This window comes from Tachysurus vachellii, chromosome 16, assembly GCF_030014155.1.
Source record: "Tachysurus vachellii isolate PV-2020 chromosome 16, HZAU_Pvac_v1, whole genome shotgun sequence".
Classification (NCBI taxonomy): Eukaryota; Metazoa; Chordata; class Actinopteri; order Siluriformes; family Bagridae; genus Tachysurus; species Tachysurus vachellii.
Window position 1 is genome coordinate 11,664,156 of NC_083475.1, and position 16,527 is coordinate 11,680,682.

Below are 16,527 nucleotides of genomic sequence, written 5' to 3' on the forward strand. Positions count from 1 at the left end.
GATATTTCATATGTGTCATCACTTCGTGTAGTTTGATTAGCTGTTAAAAAAAAAGGGTCATTAGACAAGGCAGATCAGACTATTCAATTATTCAGCTTTCTCTTGTTATTCGGCATCTTCCTATGTCTCTCTCAGTGACAATGAGAACTTCTAGATGAATCTTAACTGGATAAGAAAACTACTTTTTGAATTGAAATGTGGTTTAAAATATTAAAGGATCACACTCTGATTTCTTGTATGGCCTAAACGAAAAGTTTGATGTGTTATAGAAGTTTCACTAAGAAATCAGAAACAGACAGACAATGTAAACTACCATTTGTACAGATATCATTAATACACTTGATGCTCGACATGTTCAGTCAGCTTCCGTAACCTAACAATGTTCACAAGCTCAATGTGAAGTAGGGTGAAGTAAAAAAAGAGAGAAATTTACAAAAAAAAAGAAAAAAGAGGGAAAATGACAGCAAGGTCAGCCACCCTGTTCCTCAACAAAGTTTTCCACCACAGTTGTCATTTTACACTAAACCCTAGTGACACCACTATGCAATATAAGAGGGATCATACAGCTTCACCCGCTGACTTTGATCAGCGAAGCTCCCAGGCCTCTCAGAACGAAGTGAAGCCTCCTGAGTGGGCCGAGATAATTAGGGCACTTAGGCGTCGTCAAAGTCATTTTGACAACACTGATGTGGGAGATTGATATTCATGCTCCACTTGCCACCTTCTCCACCTGAGCGTGGCGTTTACTTCCCCATGCAATTAGTACCTGATGGTGAGGAGAGATGACAAAAGTGGAGCTGGGGCTGTATTAGCATTCTGTGGCATGCGTGCTACAAGCTACCAAGCAGTATAACCAACAGCTATTTTGGCCTTTATGACACGGTCAATTTCATACTTGCAGAAATGAAAGATTTGACGATTTCTAGCTGTATTACTTGCTATTGATAGGTATATTGAGTTTATGAATAGCAAATCCGAATAGCCAGGTCTGCTTTACATGCATAGTTTAGACAACTCAAGCAAGACTTGGCAAAACATGCAGCTGACAGCCATCAGAGGGCCAAGACTCTGAAAAACTAAATAATATAAATCTGTAATCTACAAGAATGGCCTTAATATTTTAAAGCAAGAAGTTGGCACATCGAAAGGTATGTAAATTTTTGGCTTAAAAGTATGTAAATGAAATGCATAAAAATGTATTTGCTTGTGCTTTATGAAATGAGGACTACAGCATATCATAAGGAAGCCACTTCCACAACCCAGTAATGTCATGTCGGTTTAATCGTGTAGCCACAGTGCCATCCAGTGGCTGGAGCTCTCTGATCAGATTGGTGAGATGTAAATAAATGAAAAACTTTTTTTTTTCATTCATTTTCAGAAAGTGCTTTATTCTATTCAGGGTGGTGGTGGTCATGGAGTCTGGGAATACTGGCCATGAAGGCAGAAATATACACAGATTAAATGTCTGTTCATTTCAACGCGCACATTCATACCTGGAGACAGGAGACAATTTGAGGTGCTGGAAGAAATCCACACACAAACACATGGCAATCTCACCACCTGAGGATCGAAGAGGTGACCCGAAAACCGTGAGGCATCACCAGGATCATGAGCCGTCAACATGCACAATAAAACCAAAGGAACAAGTAAAGACACTGCTAGTGTGTATGTTTAGTTAGTTTAGGCATCTTTTTTTATTTTGTATAAAAAAAACTCCCAGCAACTCTTCAGTTATCCAATAATAATAATAATAAAAAAAAATCTATAACGTATAAAATGTATCCACCCATTAATTCTACCCTTTGCTACCCAGAGAACAGCTAAATGACCGCAATGAATTATTTCACTAGTCACATCTATCAGTATTTCTATCAGGGCTATCATTAAGAGAGCCAATGGAATGTGCCAACTGAAATATCTCATCTCTCAATTATTTTATCTCCCCACGAATAATTTAACATGGCCACATCGTTCAGCTACATCAGGAAGGTCCCAAGTACACAACCAATACATAACACAAAAAACAAACAAACAAACAAAACAATACAGTGTAGACAAGGCTGTTCAAACAACACAAAAAAAAAACAAAAAAAAAACATATATTAAAAAAAAATGTCTGGGCAGCATTTTTTTTGGTTTCATGAGAACAACACACTTTCAGTTTCCATAACAACAGTAATTTGTGTGAGCATCTACAGAATACAGATATATATATATATATATATATATATTTTACTTATATAAATATATCACAACAAAATAGGCTAAAACTGTTATAAAAACATTATTGGGTACAAAAGACATAATACCAAAAAGAAGTTTATACATATAAACCTCAATAATTTAAATGATAAAAAAAAAAAGAAAAACAAAAACAATATTCTCACATTATATTTTAAGCCCTGATCAAACGTCGTTTCCTGCTTGAACTCTTTTTTTCTGCATCGGTGAGGAAGACGCTTAGATGCTAAAGGTAATTCACCAACAAAAAATATTATATAAATACTACAAAAAAAGGAAACTAAATTTACAGTACCCAGTGCGGCAACTCTACAGAATAAGTTAGGATGAAGCTATTTACAGTTATTTACAGAGTTTGTCGAACATATGAACACTTTAGTGAGTGGAAATGAGAACTTCGGGTGGAATTGAAGGAGGTGAGCGGCAGTGATGGTGGCAGCGAACGCCCAGCACAGTGAAGGAGAAACAATCGAATGCATTCACACACAGGCTCATCGAAGCAGCAGTCGCCAGAGCAACTTTCTCATCATGAGGAGGAGGAAAAAGAGCTTTGGCAGCAGACAAAAGATCTGAGCAAGGCATGGAGAATACTAAGGCTTTCCAGTCCAGCCAGGTGCTCTGTGGTTCTCCGCTGTTAGTCAACGTCACTGAGATCGCTGCACGGCTCGTCCTGCACTCGGCTCAGGTGGTTCATGGCCCGCGTGAAGGCGATGTGAACGGCTTTGCGGATGGCAGAGGTGCGGCCCTCCATCATTTTTAACTTGTCGATGGTTTTGTCGATTCCGAGAGGAACCATTTTGGATTTAGGAAGCCATTGCCTAGACAGATAGAATTAAAATGAATTGAAACATTTGTGTGACCCTTTATGAAAACCGATCACGTCACTGCGCTTGAGTTCAGGCAAACTGCCATAATGGGATGTAAAATAAATCAGGTTTTGTGCAAAACTTTCTCTTCTGCCTATCAATACATTTATCTCTGTCTTAAGAAAACTTTTTTATTTTTATTTACTCTCTACCCTTGCCTTTCTAAAGAACATATTCAGAAAATAAGACGACGGATCAGCAAACACAGCTCTACAGTCAGACTGCCCAAAGCTGTTTAAAGTAATAGTTTCTAAGCAAAAAGCTCTGGGATATTTTATGGTCGCAGAAATTAACACAAATTCAAACTCTTCGTCATTCGTAAGAGCTTGCAATTGTTCAAATTTACCACATATTTGGGCCAAGATGTCATCACAACACACATTCAGTCACAGAGCACACACACAGAGCCCTATCTGATTCACGTGTGTTACATGAGTACAGCCATCAGAATTATTATAATTAATTACATGTGTGTTCACTGGATGAAGCAGAATCCTGTGCTTACAACAAGAAAGAAAGAAAGAAAGAAAGAAAGAAAGAAAGAAAGAAAGAAAGAAAGAAAGAACAAAGTTAAGCATTTTTGGCTGAAATGATCACAAAAAATGTGAAATAAAGGAGGAGCTGATTACATGATCTGGATCTTTTGCTTTGATCAAGTTGCTGGTTTAATGCCATTTAAACACAAAGAAGCAGTCACTTGCACACAGGGTTCTCAATTTTTTTTTACAGCAATTGACCCCTTTAATTGTAGACAGTAGGACAGACAGACAGGGCGTGATGCTGTAGAAATGGCAGTGAACTAGTGATGTGTGAAAGGATTTTCTCAAGCAGTCTCACAATTTATTTATTTATTTAAAAAAAGGACAGTTCTGCAATTTAACGGCAATATTCACTGATTATTTAAATTCTGTTAACGTCAACAAAAAAAAAATAATAGAAAATATGTAAAAACTGAAAAAAAAAAAGAAAGCTCACCAGCTGCGCTTGTTGTCGAAGAAAAGGACGAGGTAGAGCTTTTCTTCGGACTTGTACTGCATTTGCTCTCCAATGCGGAGCACGTCCAGTGGTGGGATTGGTATGGACACCCCGTTGTGATTGCAGCCCACCCGAGGCATGTGAGGGTCGATTATCTATGAGAAACAAAGATGTAGAGCAGATGATGACCGAATGCTAGGTATCTGATATGCACATGCATACACAGGCAGCTACTGGTGTCCTAATGGCTTCAGTGCATTCGATAAATGAAGAGGCTTGAGTGTGTGTGTCTCCTGTCACAATGATACAATTCACCACAAGAAATCTCAGCTTTTCAATCATCAATGCTTTAAATGAGATTATGTTAGCTCTGACTTGTGAACTAGTTTAACAAAGTCATACTATCATGTATCAGTGACAAAAAAAAGAGATGATTCCGGAGTTAAATCTTTACACTGATAGAATGCTGCCTTCTAGTGGATATTAAAAAGATGACAACTTATATATACATGTATACATATATATACACACACAAATTATACAGTCCCTCCAGGATTTCAAGATTCTGTGATTGCAGAAAGTAACACGAAATCTCTGTGATATTCAGAGGAGCTTTTCAAAATTACAGCATATGCATGCATGGCACAGCTAATGAGTACAGCTAACCGGTAGCAGTGTAAAAGATGAATCCTACGCTTACAATTTCTGCAGCTCATGTAGGTTTCTGAAGGAAAAAGGTTTTTAAAAAAGAAAAATCAATCATTTTTTGGAGGCAATCAAAAAAAAAAAAAAAATCCTGAAGGGTCTGATAATCATCCTGGAAACAAACAGGAGTGTATTAAATAAATGAAGACACACGGTTGTGCACGGTTTTGTAGACGGTTCCTCACTCATTTTGTTTCCTGGATGAAGGAAATAGTTAGCACACGGTCACACACTCACCAAGGCAGGGTAGGACGGATATCCACTACATTTTGCCCAAACTAGTTTTAGAGGTTCCAGAACAACTGTTGCAGCATTAGCAGGCATCCACAAACTGCTGTTCCCAACTTCTATGGAAGCAGGAATAACGACAATGCGGTTAGGGGGAATTCGCTGCAAACAGAGCAAAACACTTCCAAAGCCATGCTTAAGGAGACGGAGTATTCACAGCAATACACGGTAAAACTCACTCCGGAACATGACGCATTCACAGAACATAAAATCACAGTCGCTACATTTTGTTTTTCTCAAGTAAAAATTTGCACTAAACTATAGCTGATGTCTAAGGATGCATTCGTGTATTCAGTGTTTTGTTTATTCACGTTGAACCCCGGTGCATTTTCACCAGAGGGCTACGATTCGTTTAGGTTTAGGCAGGTCAGAGAGATATCCATACAACAACGAGCGCAGACTAAAACGACCGTTCCAAGAGAGTCTGAACGATAGGGAGATGAAGTCAGAATGTGACCTTGAGTCAAAGTAACTGCAAGTAATACATGAAAAATGCTGGGTATTTTTAGGTCACACAGCAGTTCATATACGCAAGCTGCTAATCTGACCTGCAACAAAGAAACTGAACAAAAGGACAGAGTCGTAGCGCTGCAGAAACTCTGACCAGTGAATAAAATCAGAAAATAATCACTATAAAATACTACTAAATAGATTATTGTCAAATAATAATAATAATAATAATAATAATAATAATAATAATTCAGCACCATGCTTAGTTCTCCATGCTTGTCAACAGGTTGTTTACTAAGGAATTAAAAAAGTAAAAAATATTAGAATAAGAATAAGGGGGAAAAAGCTCTGATTCAGGCTCTAAAAACTGTCAAATGTGAAAATGCCTTAAGAAAACTAGAGTGGTCTTATAATCTTTGCCTTCTATTTAAAGATTTTACATAACAGCTAGCTGTAATCAAACAAGCTGAAAGCTTTCATCAGTGCTAATGGATAGTTGGCGTTGAGGACGTCCGACAATCATCTGTGATACTCTACACTCAACTACAGCCCACACGATAGTGTTAAATAGCATGCACACACACACGTGCACACACGCGCGCACACACACACAAACTCACCAGCAGCGAGTCTAGCAGCTTTGGCAAAATTTCCGGTCTCTATACAAGCGATAAGCTCAGTTTTGTCGTCCACAGTGTTCCTGCGCACGAGAGCCGGCTTCCCCTTTCCACACTTCGGGAAACCCAGAGGGGCTCTGTGGACAGAAAGGGAGTGAACGCTTCTTGTTAGATCTAGATTGTGCCTCAAATACACCAAAGAATCTAAACACGCCAACACTCATGCGATGGTTTTGTTGAGTGCTGCTGATCTAACAGACATTTCTCTCTAATGTAAATGGAAGGATGCAAAGGAGAGGGTCACGTGAAATGTGGCAAAGGAAACCAGTCAAAAGAAATTGGGGTGTTCAGTACAGTATAAAAACCTCAACAAGGGCACGGGAAAGCACACTCTCTCCTGTGAGTTTGCTTAGATTTCGAATTTTACCCAAACAAAATGCTTAACAGGGGGAAAAATTAGTTTGCATTCACACAAGGCATCTGTTCAATGTACTACTATCAGCCTATTTTACCCAAGCTGGCTCAGTGCACCAAAGAAGATGAAATGGCAACTTAATAATTTGACAATACAAAAGCTTTTATCATCACAACAATTAGACATACAGTGCAAACCATTCTTCAAAAAAGCTTGACACAGCAAGTGTGTGTTTCTATTGTTAAAACAAACTGCAGTGTAGTACTAAAGTTTACAGGGACATGTCTCTTAACACAGTTCAGGCAAACAAAGCTTCTTCTGAAGAAAAGGCAAGTCAAAGCAGCTGCTATTTGCGTTAATTCACACAAATGTATATCACACGAATACAGAACGCTCTGACCTCCTCCAACTTCAGGATCACTTTAAGCACAGCTGATAAAATGGTTTTAATCAGAGACAATCCGTTTGTGTACTGTGATGTCCCCCATTTATTATGCAGGAGAGAACAGTGCATATATTATTACACAGTGGAATTCATTTTCAAACATGTGCTTCATGTTTGTTGAGACTGCTCGTCTGTCTCCCTGTACATGTGTCTGTCGGTCTGTCTCCCTGTACATGTGTCTGTCTGTCTGTCTCCCTGTACATGTCTGTCTGTCTGTCTGTCTCCCTGTACATGTCTGTCTGTATGTCTGTCTCCCTGTACATGTCTGTCTGTATGTCTGTCTCCCTGTACATGTCTGTCTGTCTATCTGTCTCCCTGTACATGTCTGTCTGTCTATCTGTCTCCCTGTACATGTCTGTCTGTCTGTCTGTCTCCCTGTACATGTCTGTCTGTCTGTCTGTCTCCCTGTACATGTGTCTGTCTGTCTCCCTGTACATGTGTCTGTCTGTCTGTCTCCCTGTACATGTCTGTCTGTCTATCTGTCTCCCTGTACATGTCTGTCTGTCTATCTGTCTCCCTGTACATGTCTGTATGTCTGTCTGGCTGTCTCTCTGCACACGTGTCTGGCTGTCTCTCTGCACACGTGTCTGGCTGTCTCTCTGCACACGTGTCTGGCTGTCTCTCTGCACACGTGTCTGGCTGTCTCTCTGCACACGTGTCTGGCTGTCTCTCTGCACACGTGCCTGGCTGTCTCTCTGCACACGTGCCTGGCTGTCTCTCTGCACACGTGCCTGGCTGTCTCTCTGCACACGTGCCTGTCTGTCTCTCTGCACACGTGCCTGTCTGTCTCTCTGCACACGTGTCTGTCTGTCTCTCTGCACACGTGTCTGTCTGTCTCTCTGCACACGTGTCTGTCTGTCTCTCTGCACACGTGTCTGTCTGTCTCTCTGCACACGTGTCTGTCTGTCTCTCTGCACACGTGTCTGTACGTCTCTCTGCACACGTGTCTGTACGTCTCTCTGCACACGTGTCTGTCCGTCTCTCTGCACACGTGTCTGTACGTCTCTCTGCACACGTGTCTGTACGTCTCTCTGCACACGTGTCTGTACGTCTCTCTGCACACGTGTCTGTACATGTGCCTCTCTGCCTGTCTACCTGTGCATTTGTCAGTCTGCACCAGTTATATTTGTTTGTTTGTTTGTGTACGTGTGTTTCTGTATGTTTGAGCTTGAGCAAAAGTTAGGGTATTATTACTATCCTTGATGCTTTTTTCTTCAGAGAGCAAATCATGACAGAGCCCTCAGGCTAAAAATATAACTACACAGATGATGAGTGCCAGCACCAACAGGATTGCACACTATTTCAGAGCTCTCACATGGCATAGCTGTGTACAGTATTGAATCCACATAGCTCTTATTTTACTAGCATGCAGTAGAGTAAAACCTTTAGGTGTGCTCAAGTGCATTATTTCAGCTTTTATTCTTTAAGTCTTTTATTGTTAGTGAATAAGGTTGATTTAGGACAGCATCAGTGCTTCTCCAGCCTCATAAAGAGGTGCTTGGTGCACTATAGCATTTCACAAAGGGAGTGAAATTAACAGCTGTTTGAGGCAGTTTGGGTGAAAGTAGTCCTTTCATACTGATACAAGGAGTTTCTCCATGTCTCTTAATGCAGTTAGTGTCATTTTGATTGAATGCAAAGGCCATTTTTCCACTACAAGTAAAACTCATGTCATTATCATTGATCAGATTTAAGAACCTTCTGCAACAAGCTTTTTGCCTGATCAGGGGTTTTGAATAAAGTTTTTTCTTGGTACATCAGTATGAATGCTGTATTGACATTATAGATGTGTGTGTGTGTGTGTGTGTGTGTGTGTGTGTGTACCTGGTGTTGCCCAACAGACTGCTGCTGGATGAAATGCTGGATTCTGAGGCACATCTGCGACGGGGCTCCTGCTGCCTGCTGGGACTCGATGCCTTCTGCTCCTCCAGAACAAATCCGTTCGACAGACCTGACAGACATAAAGAAAATGAGAGAGACGGAGAATCAACATGTCGAACAAAATCTGCACAGAGGAGAGTGGATTCTGCCTGAGGGAAGACAAACTTCAGTCTAAATTCAAGAAATTTCATATACGTTTTTCCTTCTCTTCACACTATTTATTTAACCTTAAAGCTCTATAGCAAACAAAGACTATCCAAACAGTGCAGCTTTGGGTAAGTTGTCTATTGACATAGTTATGATCTAGTTGAGTCAGTGCTTCCGCACTCCTCTGGGCAGTACCAGGGCGCTTTGTAGACATCTCTTCGCCCTCGCTGCCCCGGCTGGCACTTCGCGTCCTCTTCCTGGTGTGAAGCAGGGTCTCCAAACGTGGGATCACTACTGACAGGATGGTCTTGGCACCTATTTGGGCTTCGTCCCCTCCCGCGGCCTTCTGCGGGCTTGTGCTTTTGGACTTACGGAAAAGCACAGACGTGCGCCTGTTCACAGGAGCCGAGCGCTCGGCTACGGTAGAAGTAGCCACCACGCTGACGTCAGCATTGTCCATCAGTAACCGTCCCCTGGAGAGTCCGTTCAGCGTGTCTGTGTGCTCGGGCTTTCCCAGCCACTGCTGCTCTGAAGTAAGTTCGACAGGGTTCAGCGTGGGCGGCTCCAACGGGCCGTCTGATTGGATGACAGGGGGGTGAGAATCTGACGGCTCCAGCTTTGGAGGGGCCGATTTGTCTCCTGAAAAAAGACAAAAGGCTCAAAGGCTTAGTCCAGTGTGTAAAAGCTCTGACAAAAAAAAAAAAAGAGCCTTTTTTCAAAACATGTTTTTGAGGCTTCAGATGTGAGGCTCCAGATGTGAATATCCATCACGTTATATATGGATTATTATTTAGGACAGTGAGTCAATAAGGGCCTGACTGGTACTTTAAGCCCCATTGTTGAAAGATTACACATTCAGGTTTCTCCTTCTTTATACGTCATTCTATCACATTACAACATTACACATTACACCACAGCATGGATCACTTCTATAAATAAGATGCATTTTATATTCTGAACTCTGATAGAAGCTTTACAAATTAACATACACAATAGGTCTATAACACTGCACTCCTTTATATGTTACAATATATATAATTATTTCCATAGAAATTTTCTGGACTCTCCACATAAACTAATAATAAACATTTTAAGAAAGCATTTGAATAAAAAAATAAGCATTTGAGTCATTGATATAGTAGAGTTTTTGTTAGGAGACTTTTATTTATCTAATCCTTAATGGAAGGAGTCTCCAGTGTCAGTACTTTGTAACGGTCAGTATATTTTCTGCCCTAGGAGTCATTAGGACAGATGACTGGGTGCTTAATAGCTTCTTCCAAACATGACAAGTACTGGGTTTGTCTTTACTAGACAGTGAGGGGGAAAAAAAGCAAGTGATCAGAGGAGGTAACTTCTCACAGATATTCTATAACATTGAATGCAAATAGAAATGGTTAAAATGTTAGCACATCATTAAGACATAAAAAAGAAACTGCCAAACTGCTGTGGTATAAAAGAAATAAAACTCTTAAGGTTGTGCTATTAAAGGAAAATAACCCAATTTGTAGTGGTACCGGTAACTCAGACCATTTTCTTTTCTATAACAGCACACATTTTATACCTTATTTAAACCACACAAATCACCCTTGAACAAATTACAAACTGGATATTCATATCAGACTGGATTCCATATCAGCCTATGGAAAGCTCTAGTTGATTAAGTACTTTGAAAATACAATCTTAATTACAGGTTCAAGGACCTTTCATCTGAACCAGACCTAGCGATGGTGTTTCCATGGCGATAAAACCTCAGCTACAAAACAAACTGGAGCTCTTTCATGTGTTCGGCTCGCACTAACCTTCGTCGGCCGGGCTGTGCTCTTCTGCTGACGGCTTGTCTGTCGGTCGTTCGTGTTCAGAAGTGTGAGACAGCGTGTTCTTCAGACTCATTTCCAGCCTCACGTCACTGATGGTCTTCTTTAGCAGCTTCAGCCTTTTGCTGCGCGAAGGGCTCGTCTTCATGGCCGTGGTCAGATCCAGCTTCTCCAGAAGCTCCTTTAGCTGTTCCTCGAGAGACATGTGCTTCCTGTTGCCTGGACTCAGCAACCGGTCCACTGAGGGAGTAAATGAGGTGTTTTTATTAATGGCTGTGTGTTCAGTACAGAGCTAACTGGGGTGGAGGATGCAGGCCAGCAAATTACTACAGAATTTCTCAATTCTGACTTGGTTAGAAGGTGTTGATTCATTTTCTATTCCAGCAGCTCTGATGGGAATCTTTTTTTTTTCTCCATCATTCATCAACATTTCATGTGGATAACCATCAGACATCACAATGTCTGTGATTCCTTCCTTAAGATAACCTGCAATCGGGTTTGAGGTGCTTTTCACTGGCTTGCTGTGGTCTAAATTCAAGTGTTATGTTTGGGTTTAGACTCTTTTGATGCATTTATATAAAATGATAAACTCCGATGCATTTGCGTCCATCTTACATAATCGCAAACGCACATGAACACAACACTTTCTGTGTCTAATAAAGTACAACTGCCACTAAACCCACAAGCAGGTTACTTCACTTCCTGAACAAGTGCAGACAGAGAACAAGTTTTGTTTACATTCACAGGAATCGGCACAATTCCAGAACAACCGCACTCACACCACCTCACAGAGTTTGTCTCAGGTTCGGTACCATAGTTTTCCGATTTTTCGTGTAAGCTCTGCATTGTTTCCGACTAAACTGCCAGTGTGACAGCCTCATAAGTTTAATGGAAGTGTGTTCAGCCTGTATGCTGCTCAGATGAACTGTTATTATGTCAGACATCTGTAGCAGATTACTGAATTCGCTGTTCAGGTATTCATTATACCCTACATCCACATGAGTTCAGTGAGAAAACATTAAAATGAGAAGACTAATTCGTCAACCTGAGAAAGTATTTTTCACTAAACTCTGATGGAAGATGCACAATAGTCTGGATAATAACGGCTGTTGAGGCAGGGTTGGTTGAAATACTGAACCGCCTCTGAGGAAAACTTTTGTTTTATGCTTAATGTTTCTGTTATTATTTCTTTATATTACTTCTCTCAAGCATGAGTACCACTAGCAACAAGAGGAAAGTACTTCGTCACAACATATGAAAAAGCCACATTGAAATAAATAAATATATTGTCACTAAATTCTATGGATAATTTTATCGAAATGCAGCACTGGAGTGAACATCACTGTAATAAATGTACAATACCCTGCAACAGGTGTGAGTGAGTGGGTGTGTGTGTGAGAGTGTGAGAGTGTGTGTATGTGAGTGTGTGAGTGTGTGTAAGTGTGTGTGAGTGTGTGTGTGCGTGTGTGTGTGAGTGTATGTGTGCGTGTGAGTGTGCGTGTGTATGTGTGTATATGTGTGAGTGTGTGTGAGTGGGTGTGAGAGTGTGTGTATGTGAGTGTGTGTAAGTGTGTGTGTGAGTGTGTGTGTGCGTGTGAGTGTGTATGTGTGTGTATGTGTGTATATGTGTGTGTGTGAGTGTGAGTATGTGTGTGTGTGTGTGTAAGAGAGAGTGTGTGAGTGTGTAGAATGATTACATGGAAGCTGATCACAGCTACAGAATGCTGGATTGAGGAAGAAGAGGAAATGTTAGCTGGAAATGGACAGAAATACTCAGGTTTCTTGACCGTCTGTATAATTTCAAAGAAAAACATGGTGCTTACCGTCTTCCCAGGAGAAAGGAGGAGGTGCCTCGACCTTAGGTGGTTCACACGTGTGCATGCCTGCGCCTGGCTCAAAACCGATGCTTTCGATGTGGCGACGTGCCTTCCGGAGTAAAACTCCTCCCTGATCCCTCAGTCTGACAGCCGAGCGGTAAAAATATGTGTCCTTGGCATTGTATTTCATGCAGTTCGAAATGATTAAATCAAAATCTGCCTCAAAATCGTCCAGATTACTGTAAGCCTGTGCGTCTATACGTTTCCTCATGGTGGAGAAGTCCATGGGGTGCCTGATGTGGTCCATGTAATCAGGTACCTGAAAGGGATCAAGCATTAATTCGAATATAGTTCTCTTTCTGACAGCATGACAGCATTTCTCACTGTTTTATACACAAATTTTTAAGATAATAATTCAATGATACACACAAACAAAAGTTCAGTTTTTGGTTTCAGAAGCACCAGTATGAACTTCTGCCCTGGCCAGCTAAATCACCTGGTCCTGATTATCATCGAACCAGTGTGGGAAAGTCTGGAGAGAAGGTTTGAGAAGTAGGTTCCCTGCTCCAACCTCTCTGGAGCAACTAGAAGATATTCTGCTAGATGAATGGTATAAAATTCCACTAGAAAATATTCAGAAGTTCCAAGAAGGTTGGACACTGTATTAAATGCAAATGTATATAGCAGAATTTGATATGCAGTGTGTTGCTGATATAGAGTGAACATGATGTGGGAAATACTTGAAGCATGAAAGCGGGAGTGGACAGGCCATACGTTTAAAAACAAATCCACCAGTCATGTAAAATGTCCAGTGTGCTGCCCAGTCGCGTGCTTTGACTAAATAATAAAAAGTGGTAGCTAACATAATGCCATGTTACGTATAGAGCTGGCTAGATAGTTAAGTGAATTAATAGAGAAATCGAAATGAAGAAGTATACACATTCCTGGAGAAAAGATGACATTATATATCTCCTTAAAGTTTGTTGGGAGTTTTCCTCAAATCTCAAATACAAAATATTCCAGTCTTCCGGTCCACAGCATCCACAGCCTGGATGTGTGCATCACACCACAAAGTTAATTACACTTAAACATGCACAAGAAATAAAACGTCTGGTTTTGCAAATGTCACTAAAAAGTAGTGCTTCCTGTTCTAGCGACTACTTGAACAACTAGCCTGCGCACGTGATCTGTGTGCACGGGCTTGTGACTGTTCTCCGGTGCTCCATGTATTCACTGATACATGAGAATACGTTAATGGTCTTTTTAGAGTTTAGTAAAGCAATGAGTGGAGCTTTATCCTGCTAGTCAGTGTTAAGACTCTCATCTTCCTTGGAGCCTTCCACTGTAACGGACGTACCATTCAGCAGTGTACACGCTGACTGGCTGTTAAGTTACACTAATCCTCCGAGCCACATGATCAGTAGCCATTTCATAACATTTAGCCATTTAGAATGTATTTTTCTTGCCCATAAAGAGACATTTACCTCCTCGATGCTGACTGGCTGTGCAAAGATCTTGGCCTGGTCTTTTTCCTGCAGCTGCTCCAACACTGCCTTCAGCAAAATGTTTAACGGAGAGAGCTGCACTTCTAAAATTGACTGCTGCAGTTTAATCTGTGGAGAAACCAAGAAACAATGAACATGCAGAGAAAAAGAATAAATGAAAAAGGGTTCGTTTAACTGCACTCTGTGGCATTGAGGACACAGTATGTTCCCTGAAATTAGGCTGATCTGAGGAAATGCATCAAATGCACTCAGTAAACCTTACAATTACAAATCGAATGACTACTATTAGAATTATCACGTCAATATCTTGTTGATTTTTGTTACTTGAAACATCTCTAATTGGCATGTCGGTTTATTTTCACATTTTCTGCGGTTTGTCTGCCTGCAAACTCGCGTCATTATTGGGTCATATAGCTGCATTGTAGTCTGGAACTTCCAGCCCAGCGCCAGCCATATCCACTACTTCTGTGCTGGACCTCTCATCAATATGACACTGAACATCGTTGGGAAAAATGATTTTCTGTCTTTTTTTTTTTTTTTGTTCTCAGGGACACCACTGTAAATGCCACACTGATGTCACAGGATGACATCACTAGCAAAATTTCTCTTAGGAATACTGAAAATACGGCATCGACTAACAAAGCAACAGATGAACACCCGTGTCACTAAGCAGAACCACCAATAGACTGATATAAAGTCTGTTTTGCTTTAGGTTTCTTTAGGCATCTTTGCAGTTGCATCACTGTCTCTTTATATGCTTTCTGAGCTTCAAGCTCTTCCTAAAAGTAGCTGAGAGAAACAGTGAAACCAGGTCATTACCTCCTCTCTCTTGAGCTTCTCTCTCTTCCTGATAAGCTCCAGCAATAGCCTGGCTCTCTCGAGGTCATGCCTCAAACGCTGCCACTCCTTCAGCTGCTCCTTCAGTGCCCGGCTCTCCTCCTCGCTGTGCTTCTGCACAAATGAAACACAAAGGTTTCAGATAACATTATTCAACATGTTCAAGCCACTGAAGCGCAGGGTCTCGTCAGACTCACAGGCTGGGCAGTTTTCTGGGACTGGAGGCTGGAGTGCAGTCGTCTGATCAGCGGCAGTCCGTTCCGTGATTGTCTCTTCAAGGTCCAGTAGTTCAAGGCCAGCTCGACAAATGCCTTTTTTCTCTGGAGAGATACTTGACTGAGGATGGAGTCCAACCTGTTGCATAAAGGAAGGAGATTAGAGGGACGATGGATGAGCTAAAGTCACTCAGCTCTCCTGTTTAATTAACAAAACCCAAACAAAAATCACCATAAAGCATGATCTTATTACCAAAACATACATCTTTGTGCACTCAGCCTTAATACCATTTTGTAGATCCATATGTTAAAGAAGTGTTGTGATTATGCAGGACACGTGTTCTTTGTCACAACAAATCACGTAAACATGCTATCACTTTTTTTTTGCACATCCCCTTTAACTGTGAAATAAATCTCAACTTTCCACCAAGACAATACATTAGGCTTAAGGTGACATTATTAATAGCTGACAAGTCACTGAGATTATGATCACATTTAGTTCAAGAGGAAGCAAACAATTGAAGTTGCAAACAGGTTAATAACTATAAGAACCGTGTAATAACTTATTAATTACGGGTTGGATTTTCCATCGCTGGAACTGTTTTTTTTTTTATTCTGCTTCACAGCCACCTTGGGGTCCAAATTTTCGATGAAAAAAAAACTTCATAGGAACAGATTTAAGTGTTTCCTCCTTTAACTTTAAAGTGTCAACACTCCCAACAAAGTGATCCTATGTAGTGATATAAAGCGATAAGTATTTCGGTATCATCAGTAATTTTCTGTACATACATGACCCTCTCTTTCCCTCTAACACTTACCTATGAGGTGGAAAACTACACACAGTAATAGCTGGAACTGCTGCTACCGACTCTACGCTCTTTTTGTTTTTTTTGTTCTTTTGCTTTTTCGTCAGACTCGTTTTCTTCTTCGGCGTCCGACAGAATCCGTTTTTGGTTGCGCGTTTGGGGTCATTGTATATATTGAGGGGTCTCTTGACGCACCCGTTGGGCGTGTGAGCTCCGCAATAGGCCGTCTTCTTCACAGTAAAGGTGGGGTCACCAGCATCGTTAGTCTCTTTCATAGGCTCCATCTTCAAGAAAAGACCGGCTTTCTGTGCGCAGCTAACGTGGAAGGCGGTGTAGCAGTTAGCCTTGTGGCACTGGATGCAGGCGCCAACGCCTTTCTCCTTACAAAGGTAGCAGGTGAGTTTCCAGCGGGCGGGTGGAATGTTGGCTACGCCATCAATGGGCTCAATGAAGACCGTGTTAGAGAAGCCAACCTCAGGCACCCACAGAGCACAGACCACATG

The 16,527-nt window shown here is 41.1% G+C and overlaps 1 protein-coding gene across 3 annotated transcripts in view; it reads right to left on the bottom strand.

Moving 5' to 3' along the window:
* Positions 1-1,666: 1,666 nt before the first annotated feature.
* Positions 1,667-16,527, bottom strand: part of brd1a (bromodomain containing 1a) — a 17,700-nt gene continuing 2,839 nt past the window's right edge. The window contains exons 2-13 of one of the 3 annotated variants that reach the window (XM_060889186.1): positions 16,037-16,527; positions 15,201-15,357; positions 14,986-15,117; positions 14,146-14,274; positions 12,668-12,980; positions 10,830-11,084; positions 9,226-9,669; positions 8,827-8,953; positions 6,146-6,279; positions 5,025-5,134; positions 4,083-4,237; positions 1,667-3,059 (exon numbers count right to left, since the gene is read on the bottom strand). The exon at positions 16,037-16,527 is cut by the window's right edge and continues 878 nt beyond it. In XM_060889186.1, the coding sequence (XP_060745169.1) occupies positions 2,876-3,059; positions 4,083-4,237; positions 5,025-5,134; positions 6,146-6,279; positions 8,827-8,953; positions 9,226-9,669; positions 10,830-11,084; positions 12,668-12,980; positions 14,146-14,274; positions 14,986-15,117; positions 15,201-15,357; positions 16,037-16,527 (2,631 nt within the window). In that variant the 3' untranslated portion in view covers positions 1,667-2,875. Of the gene's footprint in view, positions 3,060-4,082; positions 4,238-5,024; positions 5,135-6,145; positions 6,280-8,826; positions 8,954-9,225; positions 9,670-10,829; positions 11,085-12,667; positions 12,981-14,145; positions 14,275-14,985; positions 15,118-15,200; positions 15,358-16,036 lie in introns of those variants that run through there. The other 2 variants (XM_060889187.1, XM_060889189.1) reach the window with 2 other exon arrangements.